This window comes from Hakea prostrata, chromosome 8 (genome assembly GCF_041222555.1).
Source record: "Hakea prostrata isolate BN-2017 chromosome 8, UWA_Hpros_2, whole genome shotgun sequence".
Lineage (NCBI taxonomy): Eukaryota > Viridiplantae > Streptophyta > Magnoliopsida > Proteales > Proteaceae > Hakea > Hakea prostrata.
In genome coordinates, this window is record NC_142607.1 from 20,168,357 (window position 1) to 20,186,178 (window position 17,822).

Below are 17,822 nucleotides of genomic sequence, written 5' to 3' on the forward strand. Positions count from 1 at the left end.
AATCTTGTTCGTCGATCCATTCTACTCGAACCGTCGCACGATCTTGTCCGTTGAATGACCTCAATCTCGTTCGTTCATCTTACTTTCAAATATATAAAAGGGCCTCTCTTTTTCATTTCTTCTTTTCACCTCTGCGAATTCATTTTTGTTCTAGAGATTTTGTTCTGAAGATTGGCTCCTGCTTCTGCTCCTGCTTTTGTTTCAGCAATTCAAAGTTTTTCACCTCCCAACTTTGATTTTCTAAGATCACAAGTAAGTTCATTCTCCTTTCTTTTGTTATATCTTCATTCATGTTCATCTTTTCTGCATTCGGCCTACTTGCTTCGTTTATGCTAGTTTTCCTTTTCCTTCATCACCCAAATCCTTCATGTTATTTGTTTTCTTAAGAAATGGGTAGTGACGAGACTTCTAATGATGACTCCATCAATCGTTTGATTAATGGAGTAGGCTCTGCTGAGGTAGCAACTCCCACTGCCTCTATTGAACTTTTTGGCGATCGGAATGATACGGTCACCAATCGCTGGTTGCGATCTATTCCTGCTAGCCCTAGGGATCCACCCGGTAATGCACCTGAAGTTCGGGGAACTTCCTCTAAGAAGAGGAAAGCCCCTAAGAAACCAATGGCTGGGAGCTCTCGATCGTCAAAGAGACCCTCCATCAGTCCTTCATATTATGTGTCCCAAGTTTGTCCCAATGAGATTGAAGATCTCGCAACTCAATATTTTGTGCCTCCTTCCTATACCTTTCGGTCCCGAACCCAACTGAAAGAGTCAATTCCCCTATTTCGGGGAAGTTCGCCATTGATAAACATGCATTTATCATTATTTATTTGATTTAATTCCCCATACTTATTTAATTAAAAGAGAGGCAATTGAGTATTTTTGTGTATTTTTCAGGAAAAAAGGTGATTTTGGTTATTAGAGATAATGTGGAGTAAAGTTGGCAAATATATTAGATATTGATGGATTTTAAATCATGACATTCAATCTTGCTACCCAAGAAATCATGAAAAGTGAGATCTTAGCCAAATTGGAAATAGGTGGAGGTCTAAGGAACAAAATTGGTAATAAATCTGAAAATCGGGTAAACAGACCTACCTTCATTTATCTCTCTCACATGAGCTCGGATTGTAGTGATTCAAGATGCTATGGAATGATATCGAAAATATCTACAACTTTATAGTTATGAGTTTTTCCAAAATCCAAACGAATAAATATCGAATCGACGGATAAAGAGAGAGGATTCATTGTGTGCAGGAGATATAAAAGAGAAGCTAGCCACCGAGAAGAGGAGAAGACGGCGAACACGGATCTTGGCTCTCATCTCTCTCATTGATCAAGAAGAAGACCACATCTCTCTCTCTCTCTCTCTCTCTCTCTCTCTCTCTCTCTCTCTCTCTCTCTCTCTCTCTCTATGTTTCATCTTTATTTGTCTTATGAACTTTGTGATAATGAGTAGCTAGTTCCTTTTCTTTGGGATGTAGATGAACCATGTTTATTTGATTAATTTGATTGTTCTATATCTTCTAGTTGATTGTGTTTGAGTCTAGCTAAAGATGTTCTATAGCTCAGCATGCTAAGCTTCAGCGAAAGACGATAGTCTTGCGAAGATAGAGCATACCTAGGTAGACCATCCTTAATTTGCTTTGAAGTGTAGAGTTATATCGGTTAGGGAAAAGCATTGGGGATTCGAAATCCCAAAGATCTTCACGTATCATAGTTAAAGTTTTTGCATTAATTAATAGATTTATAGTTTAAATTTAGTTTTTTTGAATTCAATCTTAGTAACTTAGCCTTTTAGTTCCCCATAGTTCGACCTCGTACTTTCTGCTAGCTAGATTAGTATATGATTTTATTTTGATTGATTAGTGACACGATCAGCCATTTACGTCGAAACTCTGAAGAGTGGAGTTTGACTTCCTTTTAGATCTCCTCTTTCTTTTTTGTAAGGGTTGGCCCTCCCTTTTGGGTCTTTATGTTAATGAAGTTCTTTTTTTGTTAGTTTTAGAGTTGAACATCATAAGACCGAACGCAATCAATTTGAATGTTGAACGTAGCCATTCCCTAACTTTTAGAGGACTCCTTCGTGCCCCCGATGCATCGTCATAAACATACTTAAGAGGAATTCCGTAGAATTCATAAGCTTTTGGAGGACTCATTCGGGTATGCACCCGATGCCTTGTCATAAACATACATAGAGGAATTCCGTAGAATTCATAAGCTTTTGGAGGACTCATTCGGGTATGCACCCGATGCCCCGTCATAAACATACTTAGAGGAATTCCTTAGAATTCATAAGCTTTTGGAGGACTCATTCGGGTATGCACCCGATGCCCCGTCATAAACATACTTAGAGGAATTCCTTAGAATTCATTAGCTTTTGGAGGACTCGTTCGGGTATGCACCCGATGATGCCTTGTCATAAAAATACTTTAAGGAATTCCTTAGAATTCATAAGCTTTTGGAGGACTCATTTGGGTATGCACCCGATGCTTCGTCATAAACATACTTAGAGGAATTCCTTAGAATTCATAAGCTTTTGGAGGACTCATTCGGGTATGCACCCGATGCCTTGTCACAAACATACTTAAGAGGAATTCCTTAGAATTCATAAGCTTTTGGAGGACTCATTCGGGTATGCACCCGATGCCATGTCATAAACATACTTAGAGGAATTCCTTACGAATTCATAAGCTTTTGGAGGACTTATTCGGGTATGCACCCGATGCCCTGTAATCCACACTCTATCGAAGCCTTTTGAATTGAAGATTTGATTGTTCCATATATGCCCTCCATTTGAAAGGATTCAGTGTTTGAAAATTTGGATTGATATTTGAAAAATTCGATGCGTATTACAGCCAAAACAGAGAGTTCTGTCAAGGGTAAAACTTCTTAAGATGTCTTGCATTTCATGATCGACTCAGCTCCCGATTAGTGGTTGGATCATTTAATTTATAAGCTCCCGAACCTACTGGCTTCACGATCATATATGGTCCTTCCCAAGAAGAAGAAGGATCCAATTCTTTTGGTGGCGTGGATCTGAGGCTAGAGTATTTATGAGAACGAGATCTCTCGATCGATACTGTCGATACTTTACTCTGGAATTGTAGTGAGAAGCTATCCGTATTTGGTAATGTTGTATTCGAGAGATTGCCTTCGCTCGAACCTCATCAAATAGCTCTAGGCTGTCCAATAATCCTTGCTCATTTGCCTTTTCTTCAAACTCACAATCTCTGATGGTTCCTACCATTACTTCCATAGGAGCCAGAGCTTTTGATCCATAAGCTAGCTTAAATGGTGACTCCCCCATTGATGTTCGAACTGTAGTTCGGTAATGCCTAGAGGACATTCGGGAGTTCTTCTACCCACAAAGCTTTGTTGGACTCCAATCTCTTTTTAGTTCCTTCTAGCAGAGTTCGGTTGGTACCTTCAACTTGGTCGTTGCTCTGAGGATACGCCACCGAGGACATGTGGTGCTCGATCATTTAAGTATTGTAGAAGAGCTTGAACTGTGTTCCATGATCTTTTACGAGAATCTTTGGAATCGCGAACCTGTGGATGATTGACTCCAACACAAACTTCTCCATCTTTTTCTCTATAATTGAAGCCAAATGGACTACTTCAACCCATTTGGTGAAGTAGTCGACCACTACAATCAGGTACTCCCAACCTCCAGACACTTTTGCAAATTTTCCCATTAAGTCGATTCCCCACATTGCAAATGGAATTGGGTTGAGAATTGACATTAGGGTTGTTGCAGGCTGCTTTCATACGGTCGAATGAACTTGGCATTGATTGCAACGCCGAACGTATTCCATGGCATCCTCTTGTACTTTGGGCCAGTATAACCCGAGCCTCAAGATCTAAAGTGCTAGCGCTCGACTGCCCATATGTGCTCCACAGATTCCTTCGTGAACTTCTGCTAAAGCAATCTTCGACCCTTCTGGTCCTATGCATCTGAGTAATGGCCCAGCAAAGAACTTTCGGTAGAGCCTCCCGTTCTGGATTGTAAATGTCACATCCACCCTGCCGGTACTCTATCTGGAATACCTGAGTGTGTGATCCATAGCCCTGAAGATCAAGTTTAGGAACGATCATATCCATTTAGCACAATAACATAATCAAAAGCAAGAACAAATCATTGTATTCAAGTAATTTATTAATAAATGCCAAGAAAGGATCTCAGAAAGATCACTAAAGAATATCAGAGTGCGGAATAACATGATACCAAATCTGTAACAACCCCCGTATTTCTAACCCGAGATCCGTATTGCAGGTCTGAGAACCCGAAGGTCTAGTCGGGTAATTGTGGAGTGTCAAGATAGAAGTCCATGATCCATACCCTGAACCCATGGATCTGGATCCTCTGTTTGAAGAGCCTACCCTGCTTGGTAGTTGGTCTTCTGGAAGGCAAGTGATGTCTGGAGATGTCCGGAATGAAGGTAAGATCTCCCCCATCTCTTCTTTAGGGCTAGGTTGTACTTGGATATCAACCCCTTGGCAAAAGCACCCTTGTATGGCAAAATACATGGGGGCGGTTGCTAGTGGTGGTCGATCAAACCAAGCGACCGCCTAGAGCAACCGCCCAGTCTGTTTTCGGGGTTTTGCCCTATTTCGCCCCCTGACTTCTATAAAAGGTAACCCTCATCCAATTTACAAATATTTTATTCGTGGTTACCGTTTTTGAAGGTTTGATGGCTACGGAGAAGTGCCGAAATCGGATCTGAAGTGCTGGCAGTGATCTGGAGATCAATCCTTCCTTGTTTCTGGTATTCTGGAGTGAGGTAATGGATTCACCCTTCATCCTTTATCTCCTTTGTCTTTCAATTTCGTGTTAACCCATCCCCTCATCATGGTGGTTACCCTTTTGATCAATCGTAACTCTCTTTCCAATCTTCTTGATGTGATTCATCCGAAAACAAAACCCTGCTTTCGTGAAAAAGATAATCCAGTCAAGGGAGAGTTCTGGATAATCCAATGATGGTAATTGTTAGGTTTCCTTTCACCAATTGGCTATAGGAGTGTTAGATTCGAGATTTAGGCCATGATCACTCGAAATCCGAATTGAAAACGGATGATCAGAAGCCTGAGTTTCGGATTGAAACTCTCTGTTTTTGGGGCGGTCACTAGTGGCTGTCGCTCAACCTAAGCGACCGGCACGAGCGACCGGCTGGTAAACAATGACCAACTGACTTTTGGTTTTGATCCAAATTGATTCAATTGACTTATGCATTATTTTAACCCTATATATAGGTGTTCTCTGTTTGAAAAGAAAGTCTTATAATAGTTTATGGATTCCATTTTACGGACAATTTACTTATATGCAGGTAAAGACATTCAATCCTATCTTTTTGAATAGACTTGAACATGCTAGTCCAGTGTCTGTTAGTATTAGTCTTTCATTATGTATGTTGCTGTAATCATATTTTATATACTTATCTTGTCATATTACTGTTGTTCATCTTGTTTACATATATACTTTGTTGATTATGAATGTTATATACTGATGATGGTTAGTATGTGGTTCTGATGGATAAGGTATTCCTTTGAGATATCTTAGCTTGGGATATCAGAAGGCCTTGGAATGGGACACATGCCTGCTGATGTCTCCAGCACTGTCATAACTATTGGATGACATTGTTAGGTAGAGTCTAGAGTTGCATGGCTAGGTACCCCACATGTTACTACCCTTTCGGTAGGGGGATTGAAACCGGATGACCCGTGATGACAGTGATGTGACGTTGGTCCAATGTTAGTCATATAAATGGTAGGGTTGCATATGTTAGGGTTGGGCTCATGGATGTCCAAGGAACGGACCGGGTTTCGTGAGGAGTCATGAGAGCATTCCGCCCCAACAATATGTGGATGTGAAACCCGGCCCTAACCTTAACCCGGATACTCTTTTGTCTGTAGGTCCGAAGACCCGAAGTAGAAGTGAAAGTCAACTATGGGCCATATCAGTGGAAGACATAGTGTTCAACTCCGAATGTCACATCCACCCAGCCAGTACCCTACCTGGCATACACGAGTGTGTGATCCACAGCCCCGAAGATCAAGTATCGAGGTAATCAACCTCCCACATAGACAATAACATAATCATGAACATAAATAATCAATGTATTACCGTCTAAAATCAGACTGATCTTCGTTTGCCCAGATGAACTACCGTCTCACCAGACGGAATTTTCGTCTGATCATCTGTGATCAGAAGGAAGTTTGTCTCATACGAGACAGCACCTGGTCGGGACGAAAAAGTCCCTCTAAAAATGAACCCAAACGCCCACACAGGACTAGATTCTTGGAATTTAAAAAAAAAAAAAAAAAAAATACTATTTTCATGGATTAACAACTTCATGCAAATTAGACAATCCTACTAGGCTTTAGATAACGATGGTCTCATTTGGATCCTAAGAAACGGAAGGAAAATCACATAGGATCCTTCCTCTTGGATCATTCAAAAACAAATTATCGAGTTTTCATTTAGAGTTCCAATAAAACCTTGGATCCTCCCATTTGGATCCAATCCAAGATGTTAACAATCAAATTCAGAAGGAAAACGAATCAACCATCCAAGGATTCGGAAGGAACAAAAAAAAAGGTGGAACCTAGCTCCGATGCCAATGTAGGTTATCTATCTAATAGGGAGATAACATGATATTCCAGATTTATTATTCTATAGAAGGAGATGATAGAATCTTACCTGGATACACTAATCCCAAAATAGAAAAATTGTAGTGGAAGAAAATAAAGGATCCATGGAGTTGTTCCTCCTAAAATTCGTCACCGGTAAATCCTCGATCTTGTGGAAAGAGAATAGATCCACAACCCAAATACCTTTGTGGATTTATTGGTAAAAAATGTGAAAGCAGATCAAAGAAGAAGACCTCCAAATATCTACGTTTCTCCCTTTCGTTCTTGCATTTCTTAGAGAGAGAGAGAGTGTGTCCAATGAATCCCGTATCTTACTTGTGAGAGAGTGGGACGGCAGTTACCAAATATATCCTCATAAAATTGGAACCACGTAATAATGCAATTCCAAATTTCCCTTGGGCATAATTAAAAATTTCAACATTGTTAATTATACATTTACTCCAACATGTGCTTTATTGTATTAACAAGCTGTATTGTATCAATCAAGTGATTTTAAGAAATGTATCAAATTATCGGCTAGTATCATATCGTAGGATACTTTAAACCTTGAACAAGACTACTCCAGGTCTATGGATTGATTTTGGATTGGCAAAATCATCTTATAAATCACACCCATTATGGGATCTATGATAGAGAAGTCCTGAATCAGCTCTTACTCTGATTGCATCACTGGGTTGTGGTGGTACATGATTTAGGTTAGCAGCAAATGAAAATCCAAAACCAGAGAAGCCCTCTGTGATAATGACTCAAATTTAATTCAAGTGTCAAAAAACTCTGTGTTGAAATACTAATAAAGTTAAAGAACTTGTTAGATAGTGGGAGCTCAACATGACACCTGATCATATCAAAATAACAGACACTTTACCCTTAGTTGATAGGAAGGTAACCTATAATTAATCCAAATTCTTCAACTTCCAACTTCGCTCACGTCTACGGATATAGCTGCCAAAATCTGATTTAAGTACAGAATTACTATGTAGTATGTATGAAAAGCAGGATTGGAACACCTAATAATCAGGAAATGCACCTCATATATTTCACATTCAAGCGAAAACACCACAGAAAACCACTGATATTTCTCATAAACATTGTTAGAAACATTAGTATTTGAGATTTCATTCCGGAGAGCTGAAACATTTACTCCGTAATATTTACACAAAACTACTTTACAATGATTCTTCATCCTTATTTATCTCCTAGCAGTAGAACATTACCTTTTTCACCCTTTCTTTCAGTGCAGGTAGAGGTCGGACACGAGATCCATTTGATGAGTTCTTGCTTCGTGTCATAGGATTCTCAGGCATCTCTGGTTCCATATAAAATCGAGCCCGAAATGCAGCCAGATGGGCATAGTAAGCAGGAGGAACTGGTCATGTTGGTTGTATAGCAACCACAAGGAATCCATCAAAATACAAATCAGTATAGTTGAAGTGAATTCAAACTAATACTTGACATGGCTGGGTGATAGTATTAAGTTAGAGGTGGACATTGAGCTAGGTGAAGTGCGGGCTTTCAGAAGTCCTATGATACAGGACCAGTACAGTTATCAAGTGCCATAATAAAAATTTATTCAGATCAACTAATATGAGTAGACGAAAAGCAAGAAGAATGAGAACCATTTCAACACATGAAGTTCGTTAAAATAATTCAGGTGTATATATTTTTTGAAATTATAGATAAAGGATGCTTACCCACTGAAACTGATCGTGTGCACCGGGCATACCTGCAACCCAGTCAAACAGATGAGGATGTCTAAAGATTGTACTCATAATTACAAGAGTTTCATCCAGGACTTACGTATAACATAGATTGTTGGTAAGTGATTGAATTTCATCTGCAGTGAATTTGTTTTCATCCCAGAGAACATGATAATGAGCTGGTCGACTTGTTCCCTTTCAAATGCCATATTATGCACAGATTTTTCAACATAATCAGATTAAGAGCCGTCCAACTCAAAAAACATAACTCTAAGCTTGTTCTCCCAAGAGAGAGCGCATTAGTGTTCTGAGATGATAAGAGTATACCTGGATTCCAGCATGACTGCATAGGTAGAAGTCGAATTCAGTAGGATGACAGATCTTGGTATCCACCACAGTGCCTGCCATAGTGGCAAGTTAGACAGGATAATTATGGAGGGTGTCCTTGATGGAATGAGAAACTGATAAAATTACCAGGTAGGATGTTTCCACTCTTATCAATGCTACTTCTATCCTTGTGGTTGTTAGCAAACAATTTTGTATGGTGACGCTTTTGGACTACCACAAAGGTTACTGGAGGCTGGTAATTCGGCTCCAAGGATGCACAAGCCTAAAGCAGAAAGATATAAAAACATTGAAGCAGTCAAGCTTGAATTAATGATGGGCAGATAAGGTACTTGCATACCTTTCTGATTGCATCTAATTCATACAGAAGAACCTGATAAAACTGCCCTTCACTGACACCGTCTCTGAAAGTACATAAAAACAATCTGTTGGAATAAAATTTGAAGTCCACGAAGTTCACTAACATTCAGGTTTCACTCAAGCAAGGCTGGTCATAAATAGCAGATAATTCCCAAATCACCATAAAAGGTAAAATAAGAGAAAAAAAAATACATATCAGATAAAAATACCTGTAAAATATTATCCTCAATGGCTTCTGTCCAGTTGCCTTCCTAAAGGAAATCAAAAGCTCCCTGCAATAGCATGGAACCAGTCAAACTTTTTTTTGTTGGTTGAGGGGAAAGGGGTTTTTTTTTTTTTTTTTTTTTTTTTTTTCTTCCTCCCCCCCCTCCCCCCCCAGAGGAAAAACCACCCCCCCAACGCCCTGGTTTTGGGTTTTTTTGACTGTCTTTGGGGAATCGTCCAAATTTTAGTTGATCAAACATTGGTACTCCAATAGGAGTTTCCTACTTAGAAAGACAGAAATCACAGCAGTCACATTGACTGAATTGTTATGACAGCTGGCAAGTGAATTGAGCAGGCAACCAATTATATGAATTAATGATAATGAAAACTTGAAGATATTTTTGACATTCAATAACCAAATGAAAAGAAAGTAAGGTCTGACTTTATGAAAGCCTAAACGCCATCTCCATTAAGCAAGACAAATTTCAGGTTACTGCATATTGTATCACCTCAATGCAACCTTTTCAACAGTGCTCTTAGGGAATGTCAGACCAATTTAACTAGAAAAAGAAGGTAACAAGTGCCTGCTAAGGGGACAAGCTTGAATAAAGAAAGCGTTGGAGAGACATAATCAAACCAAGGTCTGCAGCTACTAATTAATCATTCAGTAAACAATTATCAGAGATAAGGTAATACACAGCAAGAGTAACCATTACATATTAAGGACACAGGAAGTATACATGCACCTGATCATGCCCCCACTAACTGTACCCTGATGTGGATCATGCCAGGTTCTGAACAAGTCCTGAATAAGCTCTTGCCTGTGAGCCTGAGCACATACCAACCCAGCATATTTTGTAACTTCAGGCCAATCTTGGGAAGCTACAACCTGCATTCATAAACCATCAGTATGGACTTTATAGTTTCCCACTAGTACCACTAAAGTTCACAGTAAATGATGTCATTACAGCAGCAATAGATGGACTAGTGTCCTCCCCAGTCTCTGGATGAGTTACATCAGCTCCAAATATGATTGTGGGGATGTCACTAACCAAAGGAATTCTCCAACTCAAAGCATCTAAAAGTACCGTATTTCTTCCCCCCATCTGTAAAGAAAACAGAGGGGGAAAATGTAAAAATTTGAGTAACTAAATGAAACATTTAAACAGGAGTGGATTAGGGAAAACAGAGAAATAGAACAATAATTTCTGTAAGTATTTACCTTGACATTGATTTTGAGTGATACGTTTGCCAGATACTGTTTGCTGATCTTGAAAACATATTTTGTTAGACAGCACTGGGATATTAACCCCAAATCTGTTTCGCAAATTCTCTTTAAATCACCTGACAACTTGAATCATTAGTTCTTCCATCAAAGACAGCCAACAATATTTCAGAAGGTACCATAACCAAGAAAAAAGAAAACAAACCAGAGTGTAGATAAAATATCACATGATACAGCCACATACCATAAAGAGAACCATTGTTGTCTGGAAGAATAGCAATAAGTAGCTCCAACTCTTTCCCCCTTAGTTTGTTCAATGACGTGTTATATACATATCTGAGTGCTTTGTGAACTTGATCCGGCCTTGTTGAATATATTGGAATAACAGGTTCATGATTGAATTCCTACAACAGGAGATCAAAAATACCAATATCCATCTGTTAATCTAGTCAAGCAATAGATTCAGCATGCTCAGGAGACTTCAATATCTCCAGGGGAGCAATTGTAGACATGAGCCTGACATTGAGGGAAAAAAACTCAGTGTATCATGACCTACTGAAGATAAGAAGAACCCTGATCATGAGAAATGACCAAGTACATCAAGAGCCACTAAAGATTAGACAAGCAAAAATGAAAATTTACCATGCCAGAGACTTGACACATTTGAACGAGCTCCTGACAAAAAGTGCGAGCAGTGCTTTCTTGAACACTTCTTGAGAAGTTGATACAAGCCCAGTAATTAATGATACTCCCATTTATCATTTTCTGCATTTTGAAGCAGATTATAAATTCATCCTCATTTCATAGAAAAGGTGACAAAAGATAACTGTAAAATAGAAGTTTGTATCTGTAGAAAGTGAAAGTACCTTATTCACCATATTCCACTGACCAACGTGAGGCAAACAATCTTTTTCTTTCCCAGTATCATGATATTTCAGCTATTGGGGTGGGGAACAAGGGAATACATGACCAAGAAGTAATCAGTTAGCACATCAGGTCATGCAAGTAAATAATACAATGCAAAGAACTAATGTTAATTTTCACATTACCCATGGCGCAGGAAGGACCCGAGCTTTGACAGACGTAAGCTTGTCAGTGATTGAGATGCTAAATTCCTTTGTATAAGGATCTTGATCATACTCATTTTGGTGAAATGTCTGTTGATCAATAGAAAATAACTAACTTGACTGCTTTCTTTTTCAAATAGTATAACTATCAAGGGAATTTATAGTTTCCTAGATTTGATGTGGAAGTAAGATCAGTAATTACTTCCAGTATAAGATCTCATCCACAATCTGTATCTTGTATTTGCGAAAAGAATCTATTCAATGAGGGCACCTCGTGGTGCAACAAGGTCTGGGAATGGTGGTGCTGTCACCCTCTCCAGCACCTCCTCTTCCAGAGGACTTTGGCCTGGCCAGCCTGCCACCAAGGAAGTCTCTAGAGAATTCAATTCAGAAGATATTGCAGAACTATCATAAGAATCAGATATGTATGCCATACCAGCTCTTCAGCATAAAATGCATCAATAAGTATATGAAAACAGCAAATTTTTAACTTGGGAACACACACCTAAGTTGGATTAATAATGTTCATCTCTGAAAGATTTATAGTGCTGATGTAGGAGGTGGGGCTCTAAGGATCTCTCCTAGCTGTTGTTGTCTTCCAACTTAGATCTATCATGTTCATGATTCTGGAATATTTCTATTCCTGAAGCAGGAGCTGGGAACAATCAATGACAGTTTGCATTGTTAAGATCTCTCCTGGCTGTTATTGTGTTCCAAGTTTAGTGTCGTACTACTCCCTGTCTACCAAACATTATTTTCAGAAAAGCACTAGCAGGAGTTATATAGAACCTAAGGACTCGATGGACCTGTTTTCCTGGTATTTGAAAAAGGATTAGTCAATTGAAAGGGTCATCCTCAGCACTTTCTTCTCCTTCATCCCCTCTTCCACCTCCCCTCCCCCCCCCTCCCCCCCAAAAAAAGTAAAAATAAATAAATATTTCGCTAAATATTTGAAGAATGCTCGAGCAATCCAACTTCAGAATTAACAAGAAAGGGGACACAAACATTATGTGTTATTTTTTACACTGTTTTAACTTGCTCAAAACAATAAAAGGTTTTCCACTTATTGGTTTTTCATTTTATCAAGTTCTACACTTGTTTTAATTTTGCTTGTAGCAAGAAATAATCTCTCCACTTAAAAGCTTCTCTTTTTGTTCCTGGGTAGAAATTGGGGTTGACCTGCAAAATGTCCATTTCTTTCTCCTGTGGTCTCTGGCAGGTAATTTTTAGCAAGGACGTTATCTGCTTTTCGTTCAAGTTCTTGGTGCACCTTTGTCCCTCAACAATTTTGCATGCCTGAATTATCATGAACAATGGCAGGGTTAACTAAGAAAAAGTAAGGACTTCTTATGAACAAAAGATACAGTAAGCATAGGTTGTACCTCCATTGGCAGATAATTTGCTTTTCTCTGGTTTCCTACTTGAAGGCAAGGAAGATGGGAATTCAGAATGGTAAACCCATACATCTCCTGAAAGTATTCAATGACTGATTTCATGTTCTTCTGTTCATCTACTGGGAAACTGTTGGTGAAAGGGAGGGGAAAAAGATAAGAGAATCAGAAACAACTGTTATAATGGCTTAAAGTTTTTCAAAAAATATATTAAAAGGAATCTGTGATACATTAGTTCTCTTGTTGGCTGTGAAGTTATTCCTGAAATTCGGTATTTTCATCGTACATTTCCTCGGTGAGTAATCTCAACTTTGACTCCTCTAAGGGCTTTCTTAACCTGCTCATATTAGTCAAAATAGTAATCACTTTACTACGTTTTATATCAATTCCAGGAAGAAACTTCAATCTCAAAAGGCAGTAAAATAATTCCGGGAACAAACAAAAAAACCAAATGCTTGGCTTATTATATAAGTTAATTCAATAAATGCTCTACAGAACATCATATCTATCCATAGAAATAGAATCCACTCATCAGAGGGAGTGCCCAATGCACGAGGATACCGCTTCTGTTGGCTCTTGAGAGGGTCACAATAATGTACTCAGCCTTAACCCTATTTTTCTTGCAAAGTTTATTCCTAGGCTCAAACTCATGACCATTTGATCACAATGGAGTACCCTTTACTGTTACACCAAGGCCCACCCTCTCAATATAGGACCAGCTCAGTTGACCAATCAAAAACAACCCATGGTTCATTAGATCCACCAATCAATGAACTGCATGTGGAATAATTCTTTTCATTTATTATTTTTGGTATTCCATAAATTCAATGCTGAAATAGTACAATGTAAGGTTCCAAAATTTTTGAGCCTTTGAGAGCACACAACACCCCCCCCTCCCAACACACACACACACACACACACACACACACACACACACACACACACACACAGAGTGTGCATAGCAAGTTAAAGTTTTGGCTGGAGGCCTTGTTTCAACTTGACACAAACTTAAAAATATAGGCCTCGAAAACAAATCTGGAGCCCACACGTACTAGGGATAAAAAGAAGTCCTCTTCTTTCTACTATATCAAATAAAGATGGAATGTGCAGCAAAATGAAACTTATATTGATACAAGATTGCTTGCACCTCTGTTCTGCTGACATGCATTTGTTGTTATGTTTCCTCAATAACTGAATGTGAATATACCTTAACACGATCTGCATCAGATAACGGTCTTGACAGAACATCTTTGCCCAAAATTTGACCTACAAAATCTATCACTGGGAGTGGTTCAATGAATGCAGTTGTGGACATGTCTGCAAAATGAGGTCAACATAAAAAGGAAAAAAAAATTAGTGCACTGGAGGGACTAATAAAGCATCCCTGCACTTTAGAAATAGAAAAAAATAAATGAAAAACAAGACCAGATACCAATATTAAGAGACAATCCCATCTGCGTTGGTCTTATACTCTGGTAGAATCCACACCAAGATTCTAACCCACCACCCAGCTGCTGTGGTTTTCTAATATTGGGGGAATAGAATGATTTTCCTATTGATATGCACCTAAGGACACATTGGCAAGAGAAAACAGGGTTATGATATGAGACTTCACTTATTAAAGCATTTGGTACGAAAGAGAAAAATGACAATAGTAGAGAAAACTAAGTCACCTTTGGCTAGACAATTCTCTCAAGACTATGTCAAGAACCTGTAAGGTATCTTGTGGAGTGTCAACTTGCTTTCCCGCAAGAAATTGGCGTAACTGGTGCATATCCGACTGAGCTGCAAATTTGATTGCCACTTTATATTCTTGTTCCCTGATAAAAGTATGTTACAAGGAATAAAAGAAATTATGGAAGAAATAACGTCAAAATAATCTACAATTCATATGCCATTGCAAAAAAAACAACACGCTTGGAGAATGGTCTGAAATCAAGTAAGAACAGTGAAAATACCTGGTTATGCCCAGATCCTCATCTTTACTAACTAGTTTTACTTTGAACTCCTTTGAGGTAAAAGGCAACGATCCAGCTGTGTAAAGACTCTTCCTCCCATCATAAGCTGGGAGCCTCAGACCCAATTCAGTCTCTCTGTAAAGTTTAACTAACTGAGACATTATTTCTCTGTTTAAGCGACGGGAGACCACCTCAGGAGTTATTGTTACCTGCAGAGAGACAATGTTTAATAATTGTATTCAATGTCAATCTGGGTTATCTAGCTTTCGCATGATGTATATCATATACTTCCACAAATGAAAACTGCAAAGATGATATAAAAATAGCTTACGTCGTACTGATTCAGGTCCTTGTCCGGCAACTCCACAAGGAAATGGTTGGCCTTGACAATGCATTTAGTACCTGCTTGACCAAAGCCAGGCCGGCATTGGAACATGAAACCTTTGGCCGAAACAGGGGATCCCATATCAACATCAAGCTCCGCTTGCGTCAGCTCCTGAGCTTGGGCACCTTTACCTCTTCCTCTCATTCTTCTCCTACCACAACTCTTCTTTGGATTTTGAAAGCAAATGGTACAGTTCTCTAACGACTGGGAAGCTGGGTTCTGCTGATTCATAGAGTTCTGGAGCGGTTTTCTTACCACGTTTCTCTCTTGGGGGTCCATCTGTATGTGAGACATCTCTGACAGGCAAGCTAGGGACAAACTTTTCAGGAAGCTCTTCTATGTTCCATATAGCTTCGTCGCTGCTTGCAAATAGAATGATAGAATTAGCTCATATCCTTATTTTCATATTCTCCTCAACCATCATCAGAAGCTGCAGCACCACCAGCGCTTATTGCTATGAATAAATGCAGCAAAGGATCGTATTACTGACAAACAGATTTTCTATAAAACAAGCAATTTATATCTTCATTCAATGGCATTTAATCATCGGTTCTTACATGCACAGTTAGGTAGAACCGTAGAACTAAAACGGGAGAAGATGTGGAGAAGACAGTGCTCGCATAGAAATTAGGTGTTGCAAATTTCATGATTATTCTGAAACTCCTTGAGAATACTGGATTTCTCTGGGAAAGAAGTGGTCATCCCGGTTTTCATGAGATTATCAATCCGTCAAAACTTGATTATGGTCATGCAACAAAACTCGTCTTCTACTCGGATCGCCAAGAGGGTTCCATCTAATCGAACCATCGCAGATTAAAATTGAGCCGCTCTGTGAACTGGTTGAGCCTAATGGGACTCTCAAGTACTCAAAGCTGCCCCCACGTAATCAAATGAATGCCCAGCGTTTTATAATTTACTAATTTTCAGATAGATCTCTTGCTTTTAGGGGGAGAGATATGTGAACAATGATAGAGTTTCGACTCGATTCGCAGAGTTGGCTTTAACTCTTTGTCGTAAACGGACAAGTTGCTGAAAAATATTCAATACCTTGGACTGTTCATAGTCTTTTTTTTTTGGCCAAAACTGTTCATAGTCAGTGTATATACGATATACTCTGTGAGTGATGATGTTGTTTCCAAAACCATGCAATGATTCAGTTTCAGACCAAAGGCTAGTTAGTTTTATTTGAGATCACCCATCGTGAAACCCTAGCAACATCCCATGCACTCCTGTTCAGAGAAAATGCCGAATAACAGCAGACGACAAAGCAAAAGCAATAACCATAGACAAAAAGCCAGGCAAATGGTCCTTTTCTCTCTCTCTCTCTCTCTCTCTAACTGATCCTCCAACAACCCATCACGTGTGAGTAATCAATGCACACGAGAATATGATACACATACACCATGAAAACGATACGGCTGGAAGGAAACGCCAAAACTCGAAAACAGCTAGAGCAATCATGAGAGAGACAGAGGGGAAAAAAAGAAAGAAAGAAAGAAAGAAAGAAAGAAAAAGAACTACAGTTACGATTACAGAACAGAACTACAGAAGAGAGGGAGGGAGAGAGGCTGAGAAGACGAACCTTTAGCTTTACGTTTTCCTTACTAGTTGTTAGCTGCTGCAACCGTACATTAACGCCACTGTGTCTCTGGCTCGGTGTTCAAGAAGAAATCTCCGTCTTAATTGCTAATTTCAGACTTCCTACTAACACAAAGTCCACCTAACCGATTTTTAGAGCTCTGCAACATTAAAAACGAGGATCAAAACGCAAGCCAGCGAGCTTCTGCAAACAATGCAAAATCTACTCTTGCTTCAAGAGTATATCTGTCAGACCTTTACTGTAAAACGACGCTTAGAAAATCTTCGAGATCTGATACTCACAGAGTGAGATGGACATCACCGAAACGGTCTCAGCACGGGGTGCGTATCCATGCAATCAAAGGTCAGCTTCAAGCAAGAGATATCTCACTAACAGATCGATTCCCGGTGGAGAAGGGAAATCCAAACTCGACTCTAAAAAGAGTTGAACTTAAAAGGATAACATGAAAGAAGAAACACTTAACTCCAGAAAAGCAGTTACAGCTAAATTAATTCAAACAAATGCCTCTGTGACTGAACGGACCTCTGGTTTCATCAGAGATCGAACTTCAAGTAGTCAATGGTGGCTTCAATAGCTACAGGAATCCAGGCAGCAAGCATTTATCTCAACGCAAAGCTAAACAAAGCAGGGAAACTGTTTCAGATAAAATGAATTTGGGGAGAAGCGAGAAGTTTAGACGCAGTTACAGCTTATTCTAACGTTATTTTCGATCTAAAATAACTATATAAAATGAAGCGGAAGCTTTATGGAAAGGAACTTTAAACAGTAAGCTTGAGATGAAGCTTTAAGAGACGTGAAGCGTGCGCTCATTGAGAAAGCCGTCTTCTCTCTATTTTCTTGCACAGAGAGAGAAAAAAATAGTCTAAACTACAAATAAACAAATAGAAAAAGCTCAGATTCCATACGGAAACGTCTCTGCAACTCTCTCAGTTTGATTCTA

General features: G+C 39.2%; 1 protein-coding gene across 1 annotated transcript; it reads right to left on the minus strand.

The window, feature by feature from the left end:
• Window positions 1-7,691: 7,691 nt before the first annotated feature.
• Window positions 7,692-17,102, minus strand: LOC149007403 (protein argonaute PNH1-like). Its single transcript, XM_089165535.1, is given in 23 exon segments — window positions 7,692-8,016; window positions 8,342-8,373; window positions 8,448-8,542; window positions 8,675-8,748; window positions 8,822-8,957; window positions 9,033-9,096; window positions 9,262-9,324; window positions 10,003-10,145; window positions 10,225-10,362; window positions 10,479-10,600; window positions 10,726-10,885; window positions 11,124-11,246; window positions 11,348-11,419; window positions 11,531-11,638; window positions 12,728-12,844; window positions 12,931-13,069; window positions 13,170-13,276; window positions 14,147-14,256; window positions 14,372-14,505; window positions 14,613-14,759; window positions 14,898-15,106; window positions 15,229-15,736; window positions 16,865-17,102. Coding segments are annotated over 22 exon segments (2,811 nt in total). The 5' UTR covers window positions 15,577-15,736; window positions 16,865-17,102; the 3' UTR covers window positions 7,692-7,846.
• Window positions 17,103-17,822: the final 720 nt, after the last annotated feature.